The 14,585-nt window shown below is 32.9% G+C and overlaps 1 protein-coding gene across 1 annotated transcript in view; it reads right to left on the bottom strand.

Annotated features, from left to right (window-relative positions):
• LOC131853005 (sterol regulatory element-binding protein cleavage-activating protein) overlaps positions 1-13,404 on the bottom strand; it is a 48,185-nt gene extending 34,781 nt beyond the window's left edge. The window contains exons 1-8 of the mRNA XM_059203789.1: positions 13,071-13,404; positions 12,857-12,978; positions 12,597-12,704; positions 11,993-12,101; positions 8,953-9,139; positions 7,502-7,647; positions 4,742-5,917; positions 1,474-1,682 (exon numbers count right to left, since the gene is read on the bottom strand). Of these exons, the coding sequence (XP_059059772.1) occupies positions 1,474-1,682; positions 4,742-5,917; positions 7,502-7,647; positions 8,953-9,139; positions 11,993-12,101; positions 12,597-12,704; positions 12,857-12,978; positions 13,071-13,189 (2,176 nt within the window). The 5' untranslated portion in view covers positions 13,190-13,404. The remainder of the gene's footprint in view (positions 1-1,473; positions 1,683-4,741; positions 5,918-7,501; positions 7,648-8,952; positions 9,140-11,992; positions 12,102-12,596; positions 12,705-12,856; positions 12,979-13,070) is intronic.
• Positions 13,405-14,585: the final 1,181 nt, after the last annotated feature.

Genomic DNA, 14,585 nt, shown 5'->3' with positions numbered 1-14,585 from the left:
GGGTAAACAGATAGTTTAGAAGTTAGACTAGAATTTGACAAATTTAGGCAACAACGTAGTATATATGTGTGTATTTGTGGATATATGGATGGATGTATCTTTGTTACTCTTTCATGCAAAAACTACTGAAAGGATTTTGATGAGACTTCACAGTAATATAACTTATACATCAGAATACCACATAAGCTTACGCAGGTAAAACCACGGGCACAGCTAGTATTCTATATGAATCCACTTTTATATTACTTAATAAGTTTAGTTTTCATAATTTGTAGGTAACACTAGTGTGTGTGTTGGTCTGATATGATATCTGATCTGATATGATTTTTTTTCGGTTTATTAATAACTTACAAGTCAGTAAGGCACTGTGTATATATTAATATATATATTTATCTGTAATCTACATCTTTATATCTATTATCAAATAAAAAAAAATATTTATGTAGTACATTTTCGGTAGGGAAAAAGTATTGTATAAAAATTTAACGTTCATAAGCGGCTAAAATGTTCAGTTCAGTATACAGATTTAATTTAGAACTAGGAAGTAACACAAATGAATTTCCTTTTTTATGCCAGTTTATTTACGTCGTGTATTTATGTAGTAGTGTATGTCTAACATTAAATAAAGTATAGTATAGTAGTCGTTATTTACCGGACATTCTTTTATTTTAATAACAGTTTATTTACGTTGTGTACTTATGTAGTTTGTGTATGTCTAACCTTAATTAAAATATAGTATAGTAGTTGTTATTTACCGGGCATAATTTTTTTTAATGCCAGTTTATTTACATTGTGTTCTTATGTGGGTATATATCTAATATTAAATGAAGTATAGTATAATAGTTGTTATTTACCGGACACTCTTTTTTTTAATGCCAGATTATTTACGTTGTGTACTTATGTAGTTGTGTATGTCTAACGTGAAATAAAACATAGTATAGTAATTGTTATTTACCGGGCATTCTTTTTTAATGCTAGTTTATTTACATTGTGTACTTATGTGGGTATATATCTAATATTAAATTAAGTATAGTATAGTAGTTGTTATTTACCGGGCATTCTTTTTTTTAATGCCAGTTTATTTAAATTGTGTACTTAGGTGGGTGTATATCTAATATTAAATTAAATTAAGTGTAGTATACTAGTTGTTCTTTACCGAGCATTCTTTTATTTTAATGCTAGTTTATTTACGTTCTGTACTTATGTAGTTATGTATGTCTAACATTAAATAAAGTATAGTAAGTTGTTGTTATTTACCAGGCATTCTTCTTTTTTTTAACACCATTACATAAGTATGTATGTATGTAAATTCAGTTTATTTACATTGTGTATTTATGTGGGTGTATGTATGTCTAACAATAAATGAAGTATAGTATAATAAATTTATTTTTAATACTAGTCTATTTACATTGTGTATATATGTAGGTGTAAATATGATATAAAATGAAGTAAAGTATGGTAGTAGTTACCTACCGGGCAGTATGTCGATAGGGTCTAGTGCGGCTGCGAGGGCCTGCCACCTGAGCGGTGGGGGGTCCCTTTCATCGGGGCCCCGCAGGGACGCCGCCAGTTCGGGGCCCACACGGTGGCTCACCAACACCGGTGGCAGTACCACCGCGTATCGTCCCGCTACAGACTCGTTGTACTGCGACAGTATCGTCGACCAGTGGTACGGGGACAACCTGGAGCAGAAACATTCAATCCCAATATGTACATTTTTTTATAATACGACTAGCTGTCCCGACAAACGTTGTTTTGCCATATATAAAATAAAATATGGCATTATCTTATTAGTTAAAAAAAATAGAGGTTGGTGATAGAAGGGTGAACATTTAGAGTTGTATGTTATTTTAATGTCATAATAAAAAATAATAATTAAAAAAATTTACCAAAAAAATTATTAAAGAAAATTCGTGTGAGCCACCCTAAAACTTAGGGGTATACAAATTAGTTATAAACCTATTCTTTGACGTACTGAATATACATATAAAATTTCATCAAAATCGGTCAAGCCAATTTTATATATCAGATGTTAGCAAACGGTCTATCTGATAGTAAATGGTTACCGTAGCCTCTGTACGCCTGAGACACCAGGGATGTTTCGTGCGCGTTGTCGACCCATAAGAAACCATAATATACCCTTCTTGAAAAACCCCATGCTGTAGTTTCGTAAGAAAACCTCAGCAGTTTCCACAATCTAAGTGTACCACTCCAGTTCTTAGAACATTTTAGATCAGACGGCCTCGGTAGTCCAGCGATTATGCATACCGCTTTACTTCCGATTGTCACGGGTTCTATAAGCGCACGGTGCAAACATTTGCATTCATGAGTACGATTGTTTGCATCGGCCTGGGTGTATATTATGTATTTACAAAAAAATATATGTATTAATATCAGTTGTCTAGTACCCATTACACGAGTTTTGTTTATCGTGGGACTAGATGACGCTGTGTCAATTGTACAAGGTTATTTATTAGCACACAAGACAAATTACAATCAGTACAAAAATTTTGATGACTGTGTAGTTTCGTAGAAATCTGGATTATAATCTAACACTATGCCGAAAAGCTAAACTGTATACACGTATCAATATACGGCAGGTACGGGTATGTAATAAAAAGTACACTAAATAGAAAGTATGTATATACATATATATAACTACGTAATACTAATACTTTTGTTAACAGAAATTTATTTATAACAATAAATATATATATGTATACTAGCGGACCTCGCAAACGTTGTATTGCCTTATGAATTAACCCCTAATTTTTAATAATCGCTATTAAACAATAGGGGTTGTGATAGAAGGGTGAAAGTTAGGGTTGTATGTATTTTTTAATGCCACATTATAAAAAATTGTGTTAAAACTAACGTTAGGAGTAGACCACCCTTATTACTTACGGGTATGAAAAATAGATAGTAGCCGATTCTCAGACCTACTGAATATGCATATAAAATTTCATAAAAATTGGTCAAGCCGTTTCGGAGGAGTGTGGTAACTAACATTGTGACACGAGAATTTTATATATAAGATAATAATTTGTCTGTATGCAGTGGAACTTCAACCGTCTCCGGAACTGGAGTAGTGTTGAATGAAAGATATGTATGTATATCTCTATTCGAGACATCTAACTAAACAAGTCATAATAATAATAATACTTTATTTATATACTAGCTGTGCCTGCGATTTGACCCGCGTGAAATTTATAGCCCATGTTATTCTGATGTAAAAGCTACATTAATGTTAAGTTTCATCAATACCGGTTCAGTAGTTTTTGCGTGAAAGGGTAACAAACATCCACATATTCACAAACTTTCACGTTTATAATATTAATAATAATAAGACAATAAGAGGCAATAAATAACAGTTCAAATTGGGTCTAGATAATCAAATGGCAAAAAGTTGCAAATATACTACGAACTATCTGTAGGTTCCCACAGCTACTTTAGGCGCCCCAGAGCGATGCTTTCTGAGATTTTTCTTTCAGAACTCCATTTTTACAACTATAAAAAAAAAATTACTCACAACCTATTCATGTATCGAAATATTTATCACTTACGGTTTTGGTTATTATTAGAATATTTTTCTATTATTGATAAACATTATATATTAGTAGTCACTGATTCACTGATAATACGATGAGGATAGCAGGAGTGATGTCGAGCAACGAGAGCGGATGCGCGGGTCACCGGAATTGTCTGTAGAGGGCTATATTTAGAGGACAACCCCAGCCGTCTTCTTGATCCCAACTAATCATTTCCCCTCACACAATTGCCGATCATACGGAAATGCAACTAAGTAACCGTCAAGGATGATCAAAGTGACATATTGATAAACACTGGCAAATATGATATCGTTTGTCGTGATTTTACAAATACAAACTAAACTGTCTGTTAGATTTGAAAAAGTGACTCGCTAGGATTTTACAATATATATCAATTAAATGATAATTAACAAGTGATAAGATAAAATTCATACTTTGTTTATGATATATTGTTCATTCACTTCATATTTATGAAGTTGACTGTACTTATGATGTAATATTGTAATCACTTGTGTAAAATAAATATGTACGAAGGAAATGTTGAGACTTTGTAAGCGTTACAAAACATTGTAACAGTACAGAAACATTTTTAAACGAGAAAAAGGAAACGTTTAATTATGTATATTAAAAAATACAGTAAAAGTGAACCTTTTACTTTAATATAACCGTAATATTATAGAATTCGTCATTTAGTAATGAATCGTAATGTACCTTTAAATTACGATTCATTACTGGAAAAATAGAAAAACTAAGAGACATTTTCTATTTTTCTTGCAATACTTTCGTGGCACCGTTTTACCTATATATCAAAAGATAAATGTATTAAATTGTACTGTATATTTACTAATAAATAGATTATATTATTACCTCTATAGCTACAGAAATTTCGTATTCTACAGTGGGCGAAATGGAACTTTACATTATAATCGCGAAAGTTTGTGAGTATAGATGGATGTTTGTTACTCTTTCAAGCAAAAACTACTGAACGGATTTTGAAGAAACTTTACAGTCATATAGCTTATACATCAGAAGAACATATAGGCTATAAATTTCACGCGGGTGAAACCTATAGCCTATATGTTCTTCTGATGTATAAGCTAGTACTATGATAGAATACTATTACATTCTCGCTAAATTAATACATGTTGGATGAATTTTAGATATGCTATATATAAAAAATGATAATACGTTACCTGGACCAGGGCCGTGAAAGCGACGAGTGCTTCAACATGATCGTATCGTTTGCATCAACTGTCTTCTCAGTATTGGCTAAATCCAGCAAGGGTGAAAATTTCAAAGTGTTTTTATCGGTATCATTAAAAAACATGAACATAGATTGTTTGGCTTCTTTCTTCTGATAATTCTTCTTATTTAATTCTCGGCTTCCTTCTGTTTTCTCTGGACTCATGATAAAGTATTCGACTACCCCCGAATTGTATACAATCATAGAAATCCATACAAGCATCCACAGCATGAACGCGCGTTGAAAGAATCTCGTTCTCGCCCACATGTTGACGAGACGTATCCGTTTGGGAACTCTATTGTCCTGGCTGCTAATACTCGCGTTTCTTTTCGCTACAACGTCTGTGGGACTACTATGCGCCAGCCCATTCAGTCTCGGGTGAGATTTCGACTTGGTCATCCTTTGGGGCGAGAAAGTCTTTTCTTCTACGTAGTTCTTATTGAATCGCCAATTCAAAGCATTATTCGCAGTGAAGTACTCTTTTAAATGCAACCTATTTCTTTTATCTTGAAAATATTCCATTCGCTGAACGTCTATGCCCAGGATAGTGGCGAAAAAGACCATTTGAATAAAATAATCTGATATAAGGCTCACAATCATGAATATAGAGAACTCTTGAATGAACGGGACGAATGTGAAAAAGCTAACGGTCAATATTGTTATTTCGGTGAGAAGATTCTTCGTTATGGACCATCCTTCTTTGCTTAAACCTTGTGCGAGTCTGATTTTGACATCGAGGCGTGAGTCGGTAGTCGTAACGCTTTTCGTCAGTACTAGCGCGTTCTCGAGGCCGACGATGATAACGAGATAGGGAAAAATTTCTTTGCCCTGAAGGCTCAACGAGAAGCCAAAGTAGAAGCAAATGCCCATAGACATTAATAGACTCGCAATTATAGTCGCCACTGCTGATGCCGCCAAGCCCAACTTAGACTTTATGAATTCGATTTTCCGGACAGAAAAATAAACATAAAGGAACAGTCCAACAAAGGTAATCATTAGAGGTACAAGCTCGTGGTAATTAAACTGCCCAGGGTAATATATGAGGGTGACTTCGTTGATACGCTTGTACGTGTCTTGATATAGTGGATACATTTCTTTCAGTTTTTTTGTAAGAGATTGTATAAATCTGAAACAAGTTACGAACGTTATCTTTGTGCGCATAATTACGCGTATGAATCACTGTAATTATAATCAGTTGTATTCGAGAAATCAAACAGATAAAAGGATGACACGTATGATTATTAAACGTACTGCGTATCTAACACTTATCACGTGAAAAATAATATTGATTGGAACAGGTGTTAAAACACATTACTAACGTCATTTACAGCAGTGAACTTGGTACTGAATTACTAATAACGATCTAGAAGTGTGGGTAACAGTTTGTTTAGAGTAATAAAATATCGAGTGTTAAAGATAGGAAGTTAATATATTACGTATGTATAGTGTTAGCAGTTTTCATGGACGACTGCGCATTGTGGGGCATTTGCATTGAAGTTTGACTTTGTATTACTTAATTCAGGTACTTGTTATATAACACAAACATGCAAAATGAGGTTGGAATGTGAGTTAGTAATTGACCAAAATACTATTATTCCGAGAAATCCACTTAAAAGTAATCTGAAATTCAATGTGGTTTATTCTTGACTAGTATTTTGTCCCCTTCGTATGTTTTAGGATATGAATTGTTCAGGAGATATTACGACTAGGAACTAACAGAAATCCATGAACAATAAAACTATGTAAGACGATAAATTAAAAAAAGATTGCTAAATACAGTAAAACCTGGTTAATAGGGATCTCAAGGCACCAAGAATTATGTAGCAATTATTAAAGGTCTCTGAAATAGTGTCGAAAAAAAAAATTGAGGAAAAGACAATCAAATGTTTGTAAACAAACATGTCAAAACGTATCCCAATCTGATCTATTTGTCTCACTTATACAGGGAATTCAGCTACAGAGTCCCAGTTGTAAAGGTAAACATCGAAAATATCTTAAAATTCAATCTCATTTAACTACGTTCTAAAAGTCACGTTAGCAGAGGTAATTCAATGAAAAAGCACTGGGACCGCATTGCAACTCTTAATAAAGGTTTCTCGGGGAAAAGTGAATTGTTAGTAATGTGGACTTATAATACCATTGCTAACAATGTACCATGCCAAGTTGACCTCCACGCGGTTCCCCCGGGAAACAATGTTGTTAAATTGCTAGTGAATTTGTCACGATGGGCTATCTGACCTGACCACATGCTCATCTTATCATCCTCCACTGGTGCCCCGACAGCGTAAACCGTTAACGCAGGCGGGTACACCACTTCATTATCATGCATTAAAAAAAACAGGTTTCTCACTTATCTAGGTCCGACTTACATGAAAGAGTATTTTTTAGAAGTAATATTCATTTGTTTTTATTTAAATTGTATACAATACTTTGGAGATGGGTGCAAGTTGTTTGCACCCATCACATTATCAGTACATAATATAAAACAAAGTCGCTGTCGCTGTCTACGCAACGGATTTTGAAGCGGTTTTTTAAAAGATAGAGTGATTCAAGAGGAAGGTTTATACATAATACTTGTACACCCGTGCGAAGCCGGGCGAGTAGCTAGTTTTTTATAAACTAATGTAGATTTACTTTTAACGGTTTGTAATGTTTTGAATAAATTCTTTAACTTAACCAGGTTTCACTGTATTCTATGAATGAAACTTACTTTTGATCAGGATTTTGGTAAAAGATAGTGACCGCGTATTGCAGTACACGCGGACGTGCTCGCAGTGGGTATCGCTTTATGCCCGTGTCACGCATCTGCATGCCAAAAGCCATCTCAGCAATTGAAGCCTTGCCTTTCTGCAGGTTCTGTGCAATACAACAACAATCTCAGGACAATTCACAAAGCGCCATCTAGACCCAAGTTAAGCTAGCTAAAACTTGTGTTAGGGGTACTAGATAACTGATACAAATACATAGATATATTTTTTCGTACATACGTACATATTATACATAGAAAACACCCAGACCAACATAAACAATAATACTTATGAATTCAAATGTTTGTGCAGTTCGAGGAATCGAACCCGCGACGATTGCAAGTAAGGTGGTGTGTTAAACTGCTAGACTACTGGGGTCGTCAAATAAATAAGTACTAAATGAAAACAATCAACATTTAACACTGTATGAGGTAATAAAGTGTCATTAAAGTAGAAAATTATTTAATTAACGAGCACATAATTTGAATCAACGCGTCTTTAGGCTACCTTTAGAAACTGATTGCTTTTTTTTTCGGACTACTCTATACTGTTGGCCGCAGCTGGCCTTTACAGCTTCACCAGACTATAGGGGGCGAGTGCAGATGGCATTTCAAACCCGCGTAAGGACTTATGGAGCGGCTGAAGGCCAACTCCTGCCTGACGGATACGACTTTAGTCTGATGGCACCACTAGAGGTTCGAACCTCGGCTCAGGCCGTCGTAATTTCGATCCCCGTTTGAATTGGATGGGGGATCGATCGGAAACTGATTGTATTGGTAATTCGTTGAAATGAAGCTGCATAGCTTTGTGCATTAATAATATAAAATTTGTTTTAAATGAATAATCATAGTCCCTAACATTTATGACTTTATATGTAGGTACAATGGAATTATCCTTATTGTTAAATGATGCAAAAATATCTGTTGTGAGTACATTCCCTATATAAATAATACTGTATTATAATATACAAGTACAGCAGTACAACAGTAGAAAATAAGTAACTTTCTACTTATCATTACATATAAATCAAAGTCGCTGTCGCTGTCTGTCCGTCCCTATGTATGCTTAAATCATTATAACTACGCAACGGATTTTGAAGCGGTTTTTAATAGATAGAGTGATTCAAGAGGAAGTTTTATATGTATAAATCATGTACACCCGTGCAAAGTCGGGGTGGGTAGGTAGTTTAAAACTAAATTAAGAAAACAATTACCCTATGATCCGACTAATATATACATTCATTTATGTAATAAATACATGGGCCTCAAATTACTCTGTATGGGTAGGCTGAGTTTAAACTCAGTATCTATGTTCTTAGGTTCATTAATGATAGAATACACTTTACTATGCATGCTGAAGCCACGGGTTACAACTAGTTCATAGGTTAGACGAGAGTAGATAACATTGTAATAACCTGGTAATTGTAAACAGTGTTAACAATGTTAGCGTCCAGTGAGAACGTTTGCAGACTTTGTTGCCATAGATTAGCAGGCGACAAAAGTAGGCAGCTGTACTCTGGCAAAACTCGCTCCATACTGGCCTTGCTGTCCCGTCTCTTGATGTCTTCTATTTGGTAGCAGTGCTGTAATAATGTACTGTTGCTGCGGAAAACAATGTAAATGTGATATAATATTTGTTTTTACTACTCTGATACTGTTGGCCACTGCTGGCCTTTACAGCTTCACCGGACGATAAGGGGCGAGTGCAGATGGCAGTCCTAACCTGCGGAAGGACTTAAGTCTGAGGGTACCGCTAGGGGTTCGAAACTTGGCTTACGCGGTCGTAATTTCGATCCCTATTTGAACTGGATGGGGGATCGATAGGAGGGGCGATAGAATACATGTCCACTAGCATTTGTATAGGTGGTACTAATAAATAAATAATGTCCTCTGGATAATTAAGATAGCGCCATCTAGTCCCACGGTAAGCAGAGTTTGTGACAACTAATATAAAAACTTACATATTTTTTTTTATAAATACATACATAATATATATAAGAACACCCAGACCAGACACGGTGCAAACATTTGTAAACTCATGAATACAAATGTTTGCACCGTGCGGCCAATCGAACTCGCGACCGTCAGAAGTAAAGAGGTGTGCTAAACCGCTAGACAACCGCGAGTCTGTCGATTGCTGGTGTGTAATTCCAATAAAATCAAAATATCTTCATTACATATAAAACAAAGTCGCTGTCTGTCCGTCCGTATGTATGCTTAAATCTTAAAAACTACGTAACGGATTTTCAAGCGATTTTTTTTAATAGATAGAGTGATTCAAGAGGAAGGTTTATATGTATAATACATGTACACCCGGGCGAGTAGCTAGTAATCTATATATTACAGACTGTTATGATATGTCAAATCTACCGTCAGTTCTGAACGATTTCGAGATGAGAAGATCTGACAATAAACTCAACTCGTATTCTTTTCAAATATGGTTGTACATGTTTACAATACAATATAGATACATATACAATAATATAGATACATTTTTAAATTCAAATTTTGAGAATACAGTGACCACCAGCATACGCTATTGCAATTTTGTCAAAAGCAAATAGTTTTATCAGTGGCCTAACCCTGGCAGACCAGAAATAGGATACATGTGTAAACAGACATCGTTGTCATTATTTTCTATTAACGAGAACTATGAATCTTTCATTATCTAATGAGTAATAGGTCTAGAATTGTAAATTAGCATTAATTAGTAATAACTAATACGCATTTATTGCAACAATGTTACAATTTTCTTTATAACTCAATATATATATAACTATGGTTAAAGGGAAAATATATAGGAAATTTACCTACCCTAATAAATAAAAAAAAATCAAATAAGTATTAATAATGAAAACATAATTAAAAATTAATTTAATATTTAAAAAAAACATACACATCTACCCACACAAACGCAGTACTATATATATATATATATATATACGTATAAATAAAATTGGAGTGTCTGTTTATAATATTGAATAACCGTTTTTTACTACGTGGATATGAATATAAATACGGGACATACACCAAAATAATATTTTTAACAATTTTTGTCTGTCTGTCTATTTTTCAGTTTCCGGCTAATTCTGAACGATTTTGACGGGGCTTTTTCTGGCAGGTAGCTGATGTAATAAGAAGTAACTTAGGCTACTTTTATTTTAGAAAAAATCTTCTATTTTAGTAAAATAAAGTTAATTCCACGCGGACGAAGTTGCGGGTACAGCTAGAAGCTAATAAGATAATGATGGGTTGATTATTATTATATTAAATAATAAAAAAAATTGATAATTTAATATTAATGACTAATGATATAGCTCAGTATTTTTACTGAAAAATAGTGTGCATTTTATATTTTATAAACAAATATATATATATATTTATTATTTCCTGTATCAACCAATATCTGATTACAAATGTACACTATATATGTACATAGTATGTTGGAAGGAACTGGCTTTCAAGAAACAAGTTTTCCTATTTAGAAAGTCAGTGCAGAATGGACAACATTCTACTGATATTCTACTGGTACTTGTCAATAAAGTAGATCATTATTATATTTATAACTAGCTGTACACGCGACTTACTCCGCGAGGAATATAACTTTATTTGTCTAAAATAAAAGATTTTTTCTAAAATGAAAGTAGCCTAAGTTACTCCTTATTACATCAGTTACCTGCCAAAAAAAGTCTCGTCAAAATCGGTGCAGCCATTTCAGAGATTAGCCGGAACAAACAGACAGACAGACAAAAAATGTTATTTATGTTAGATACGACTAACACACGCTAAGCAGATCTTGTGTTATGGTTACTTGACAACTAATATGAATATATAGATATTTTTTTATAAATACATAGAAAATACAAACAATCATACTCATAAATACAAATTGTTGACCCATGCAAAGAATCGAACTCATGACCATCAAATAGTAAAGAGGTATGCTACCACCAGACTACACAGGTTGTCAAAATATACATATATATATAAACAGGAAACTGTTGAAATATGGAACCAATCATTATTGGATAACTATAAGCTATTAAACACTGAGCAAACAAAAATAAAGCTCAGCAAAAAAAAAACAAAAATATTACAGCATGTAATATAAATAAAAAAATTTACCATGACTGTAATCTATATTTCATGTATATAAATAAATAAATATATAAGTATTTATATAAAACTTTGGAGGAATTGAGAATTTGTTTAAACCTATCATGACGTCACATAATTAAAAATAAAAACAAACCCCATTTGTCTCTGCACATTCTGTCTATAATTTATATTATAGTTTATGATCTTCAAAATGTTTTGAAAATAATTATTCCATTACATTGAAGGAAACATTTAACATAATATAATAGTAAGTTTAACCTATAACCCAAAAGGTTACTCTGATAAAGATTATTGTTGTATAATCTCGCTTTGTTTATTTATATATGTTTTACTCACGTTTCTAGGTCTTCATGGTTCCTGATTGTTTCGAGCAAACGAAATACTTCTTGTAATGGACCTCTAAATGCATCCCATAACTTTAAATTATTGTTCCACGGTGACACCCCTATAAAAATTTATTAATATTAAACCTAAATTAAAGGTATGAAAAATTTATAGTAAATAACTAAACACTAATTTTTATTTAATTTATAAATATTATTTAATAATTCTTTAGAAATATAACCTATATATAATCTACAAATACCATAAACAACATATAAATATATAAATACTAATTTTCATAGAAGCTAATTTTATTTTTCTTAAATTCTTTTTAAGAATTATCATATACTCAAAATGATCAGTAAAATGTGTTATTATTTTCAAGACAAATTACATTTTTAAATATGACATGGTTTTGCGAGGCGTCAATCTATAGACAACATACATTCATTTTATACATATATTTAGGCAGTGGTTCATCACAATCACAACTGGAAACAATCATGATTTACAAGTAATAAGCCGCACTATTATCATAATTGTACTATTTTATCCCTACACCTCCTATAGAGAGTTATAGAAATATAATAATATTTTTTTGTAATGATTTTATTACCTATCTTCATAATAATCTGTTGTACATAAAGCAGTGGTTTATCCTTTCCCCAAATATAAGGTAATCTCTGGGTTTCATTAAATAAAATATCCAACTGTAGCGGAGCATCTGAAATAGACAGGATTTCTAAATATGTGCAAAGTAACAAAAAACGGCTACTTTCAAATTCACAAGTAGTTACACAATTACTTGAAAGTACATTTCAGTAATTTAAGTACTACTTTAATAGATCCCGTATCAACAGTTTAAAAGCAAGTTACCTTGTAAACAACTATTAGAAGAGCAATCTGCTTTTGACAATCCTTCTGTTTCATCAACATTCCACGGCAAATTTACTATTGTTGGTATGTTCCCGGGCAAAGGGACATTCAGTAATGGGTAGCTGTAAGGTATAATTTATAATAGTTAATCTTAATTTAGGAATTCTATTCTATTTTTAATGTATACACATTAATGTAAGACATTTGTGCTTACCAACATAGCAAGACGACTGACAGAGCTAACGCAATCGCAATAAATGGATATGACGAGCAAAATAAACCGTATGTGTAATATATCTGAGCCACTCTTTCTGGCAGAGTGGTACCAGCCATTGTCCTACGTTAGATAGTTAGAAGATAGTTCATGAAAATGCTTTTGTTGTACAAGTAGCATTTGCACGAGCAATCACATCACTTCCAATGGTCGGTTTGTGCATTTAAACGGGTAGAGTTCCATTTGTCACGGTTGATCGCATGTCCTGATTTAATGAAGACGATTATTAGAATATTTTGCATCATGCATGGGCATGCCGCTTATTCAATATGCAAGTATTACATCAAACACGCAATTTTGACATTCTAAATTAAATTCACTTGACATTTGTTGACTTCATCACAGATAATACTTGATATCTGTATAACAGATTAAAATAAGTGTTCGGATATTCACACACACGAGTTCTGTACGATGTTCACTACAATTTGCAAATCAGACAGAAATTATGTTTTCATTTGTATTCGCTTTAATATAAACAATTCTGTATTTATAACATTTGTGTACGCTATTTAAATTTGTTGAATCATATAATTATTAGGTAATTTGTTTTATTTAAGTATATAAACACGGAGATACTATTTACAATTACACTCCTAATAAATTAAGAATGTTCCATTCCACGCAATATATTGTAAAGATTTAAGTTACATTTTATGCTTTTACTTATATATTTTTCTATATAGTAGCATATATAAAATTGGTGTTTGAAATATATTCATTCATCTTTAAATGTCCTCATCCTGTTTATTTGATTTTACGGAACCCCCAATTTTCTTCTACAAAATTATAACTGAATTTTCGTTGCATTTCTATTATGAGTCGATAATCTAGTGGTTATTCTGTTTGCTTTAGAGCTACACTATATACAATGCACTACTGGTTGTACCATGAAGTCTTTTGCACTTTTGCAACAATTTTTGTATTGGCCTAGAAATAGTATTTGTATATAGAATTACCAGACGATGCAGCTATATCACCTTCAAAAAGGGCACAAGTTTTAGCAGCAAAATGGAATGCAATATTCAGATCAAAATATCAGAACGTAAATTCATATTAAAATTTAGATAGATAAGAATTTTTATTTGTATCTTAATACACACATATAGGCTTAATTACAATATCGAAGTATAATATAAGCAACATTACAATAAGAAAGGCAAACCAAAGCCAACATATGTAGAACTAGATGATAGTGATAGTTAAATCTTTCAGTCGAAATATATGAAGAAACAACAAAAAAATTAATATCTTTGGAATATAATACTACATCTTAAACTTGCTTAATTTTAGTATTATTTTATTCTATATGTTTGTGAGTTTAGTTGGGTCTATTTTAAGGAGATCTAAAGCACTCGGTGGCTGTTATCCCCGCAAGTGAAGCCGGGGTACCTAAATGGTTTCGCCCCAACCACCACTCTGCTTTAGTAGGGTGCCGAAGTAATGATTCGATTT

Source organism: Achroia grisella, unplaced genomic scaffold (genome assembly GCF_030625045.1).
Source record: "Achroia grisella isolate CSIRO2021 unplaced genomic scaffold, CSIRO_AGI_Agris_v1 utg874, whole genome shotgun sequence".
Lineage (NCBI taxonomy): Eukaryota > Metazoa > Arthropoda > Insecta > Lepidoptera > Pyralidae > Achroia > Achroia grisella.
The sequence above is the reverse complement of the archived record's forward strand: the minus strand, read 5'-3'. Positions and strand labels throughout refer to the sequence as shown.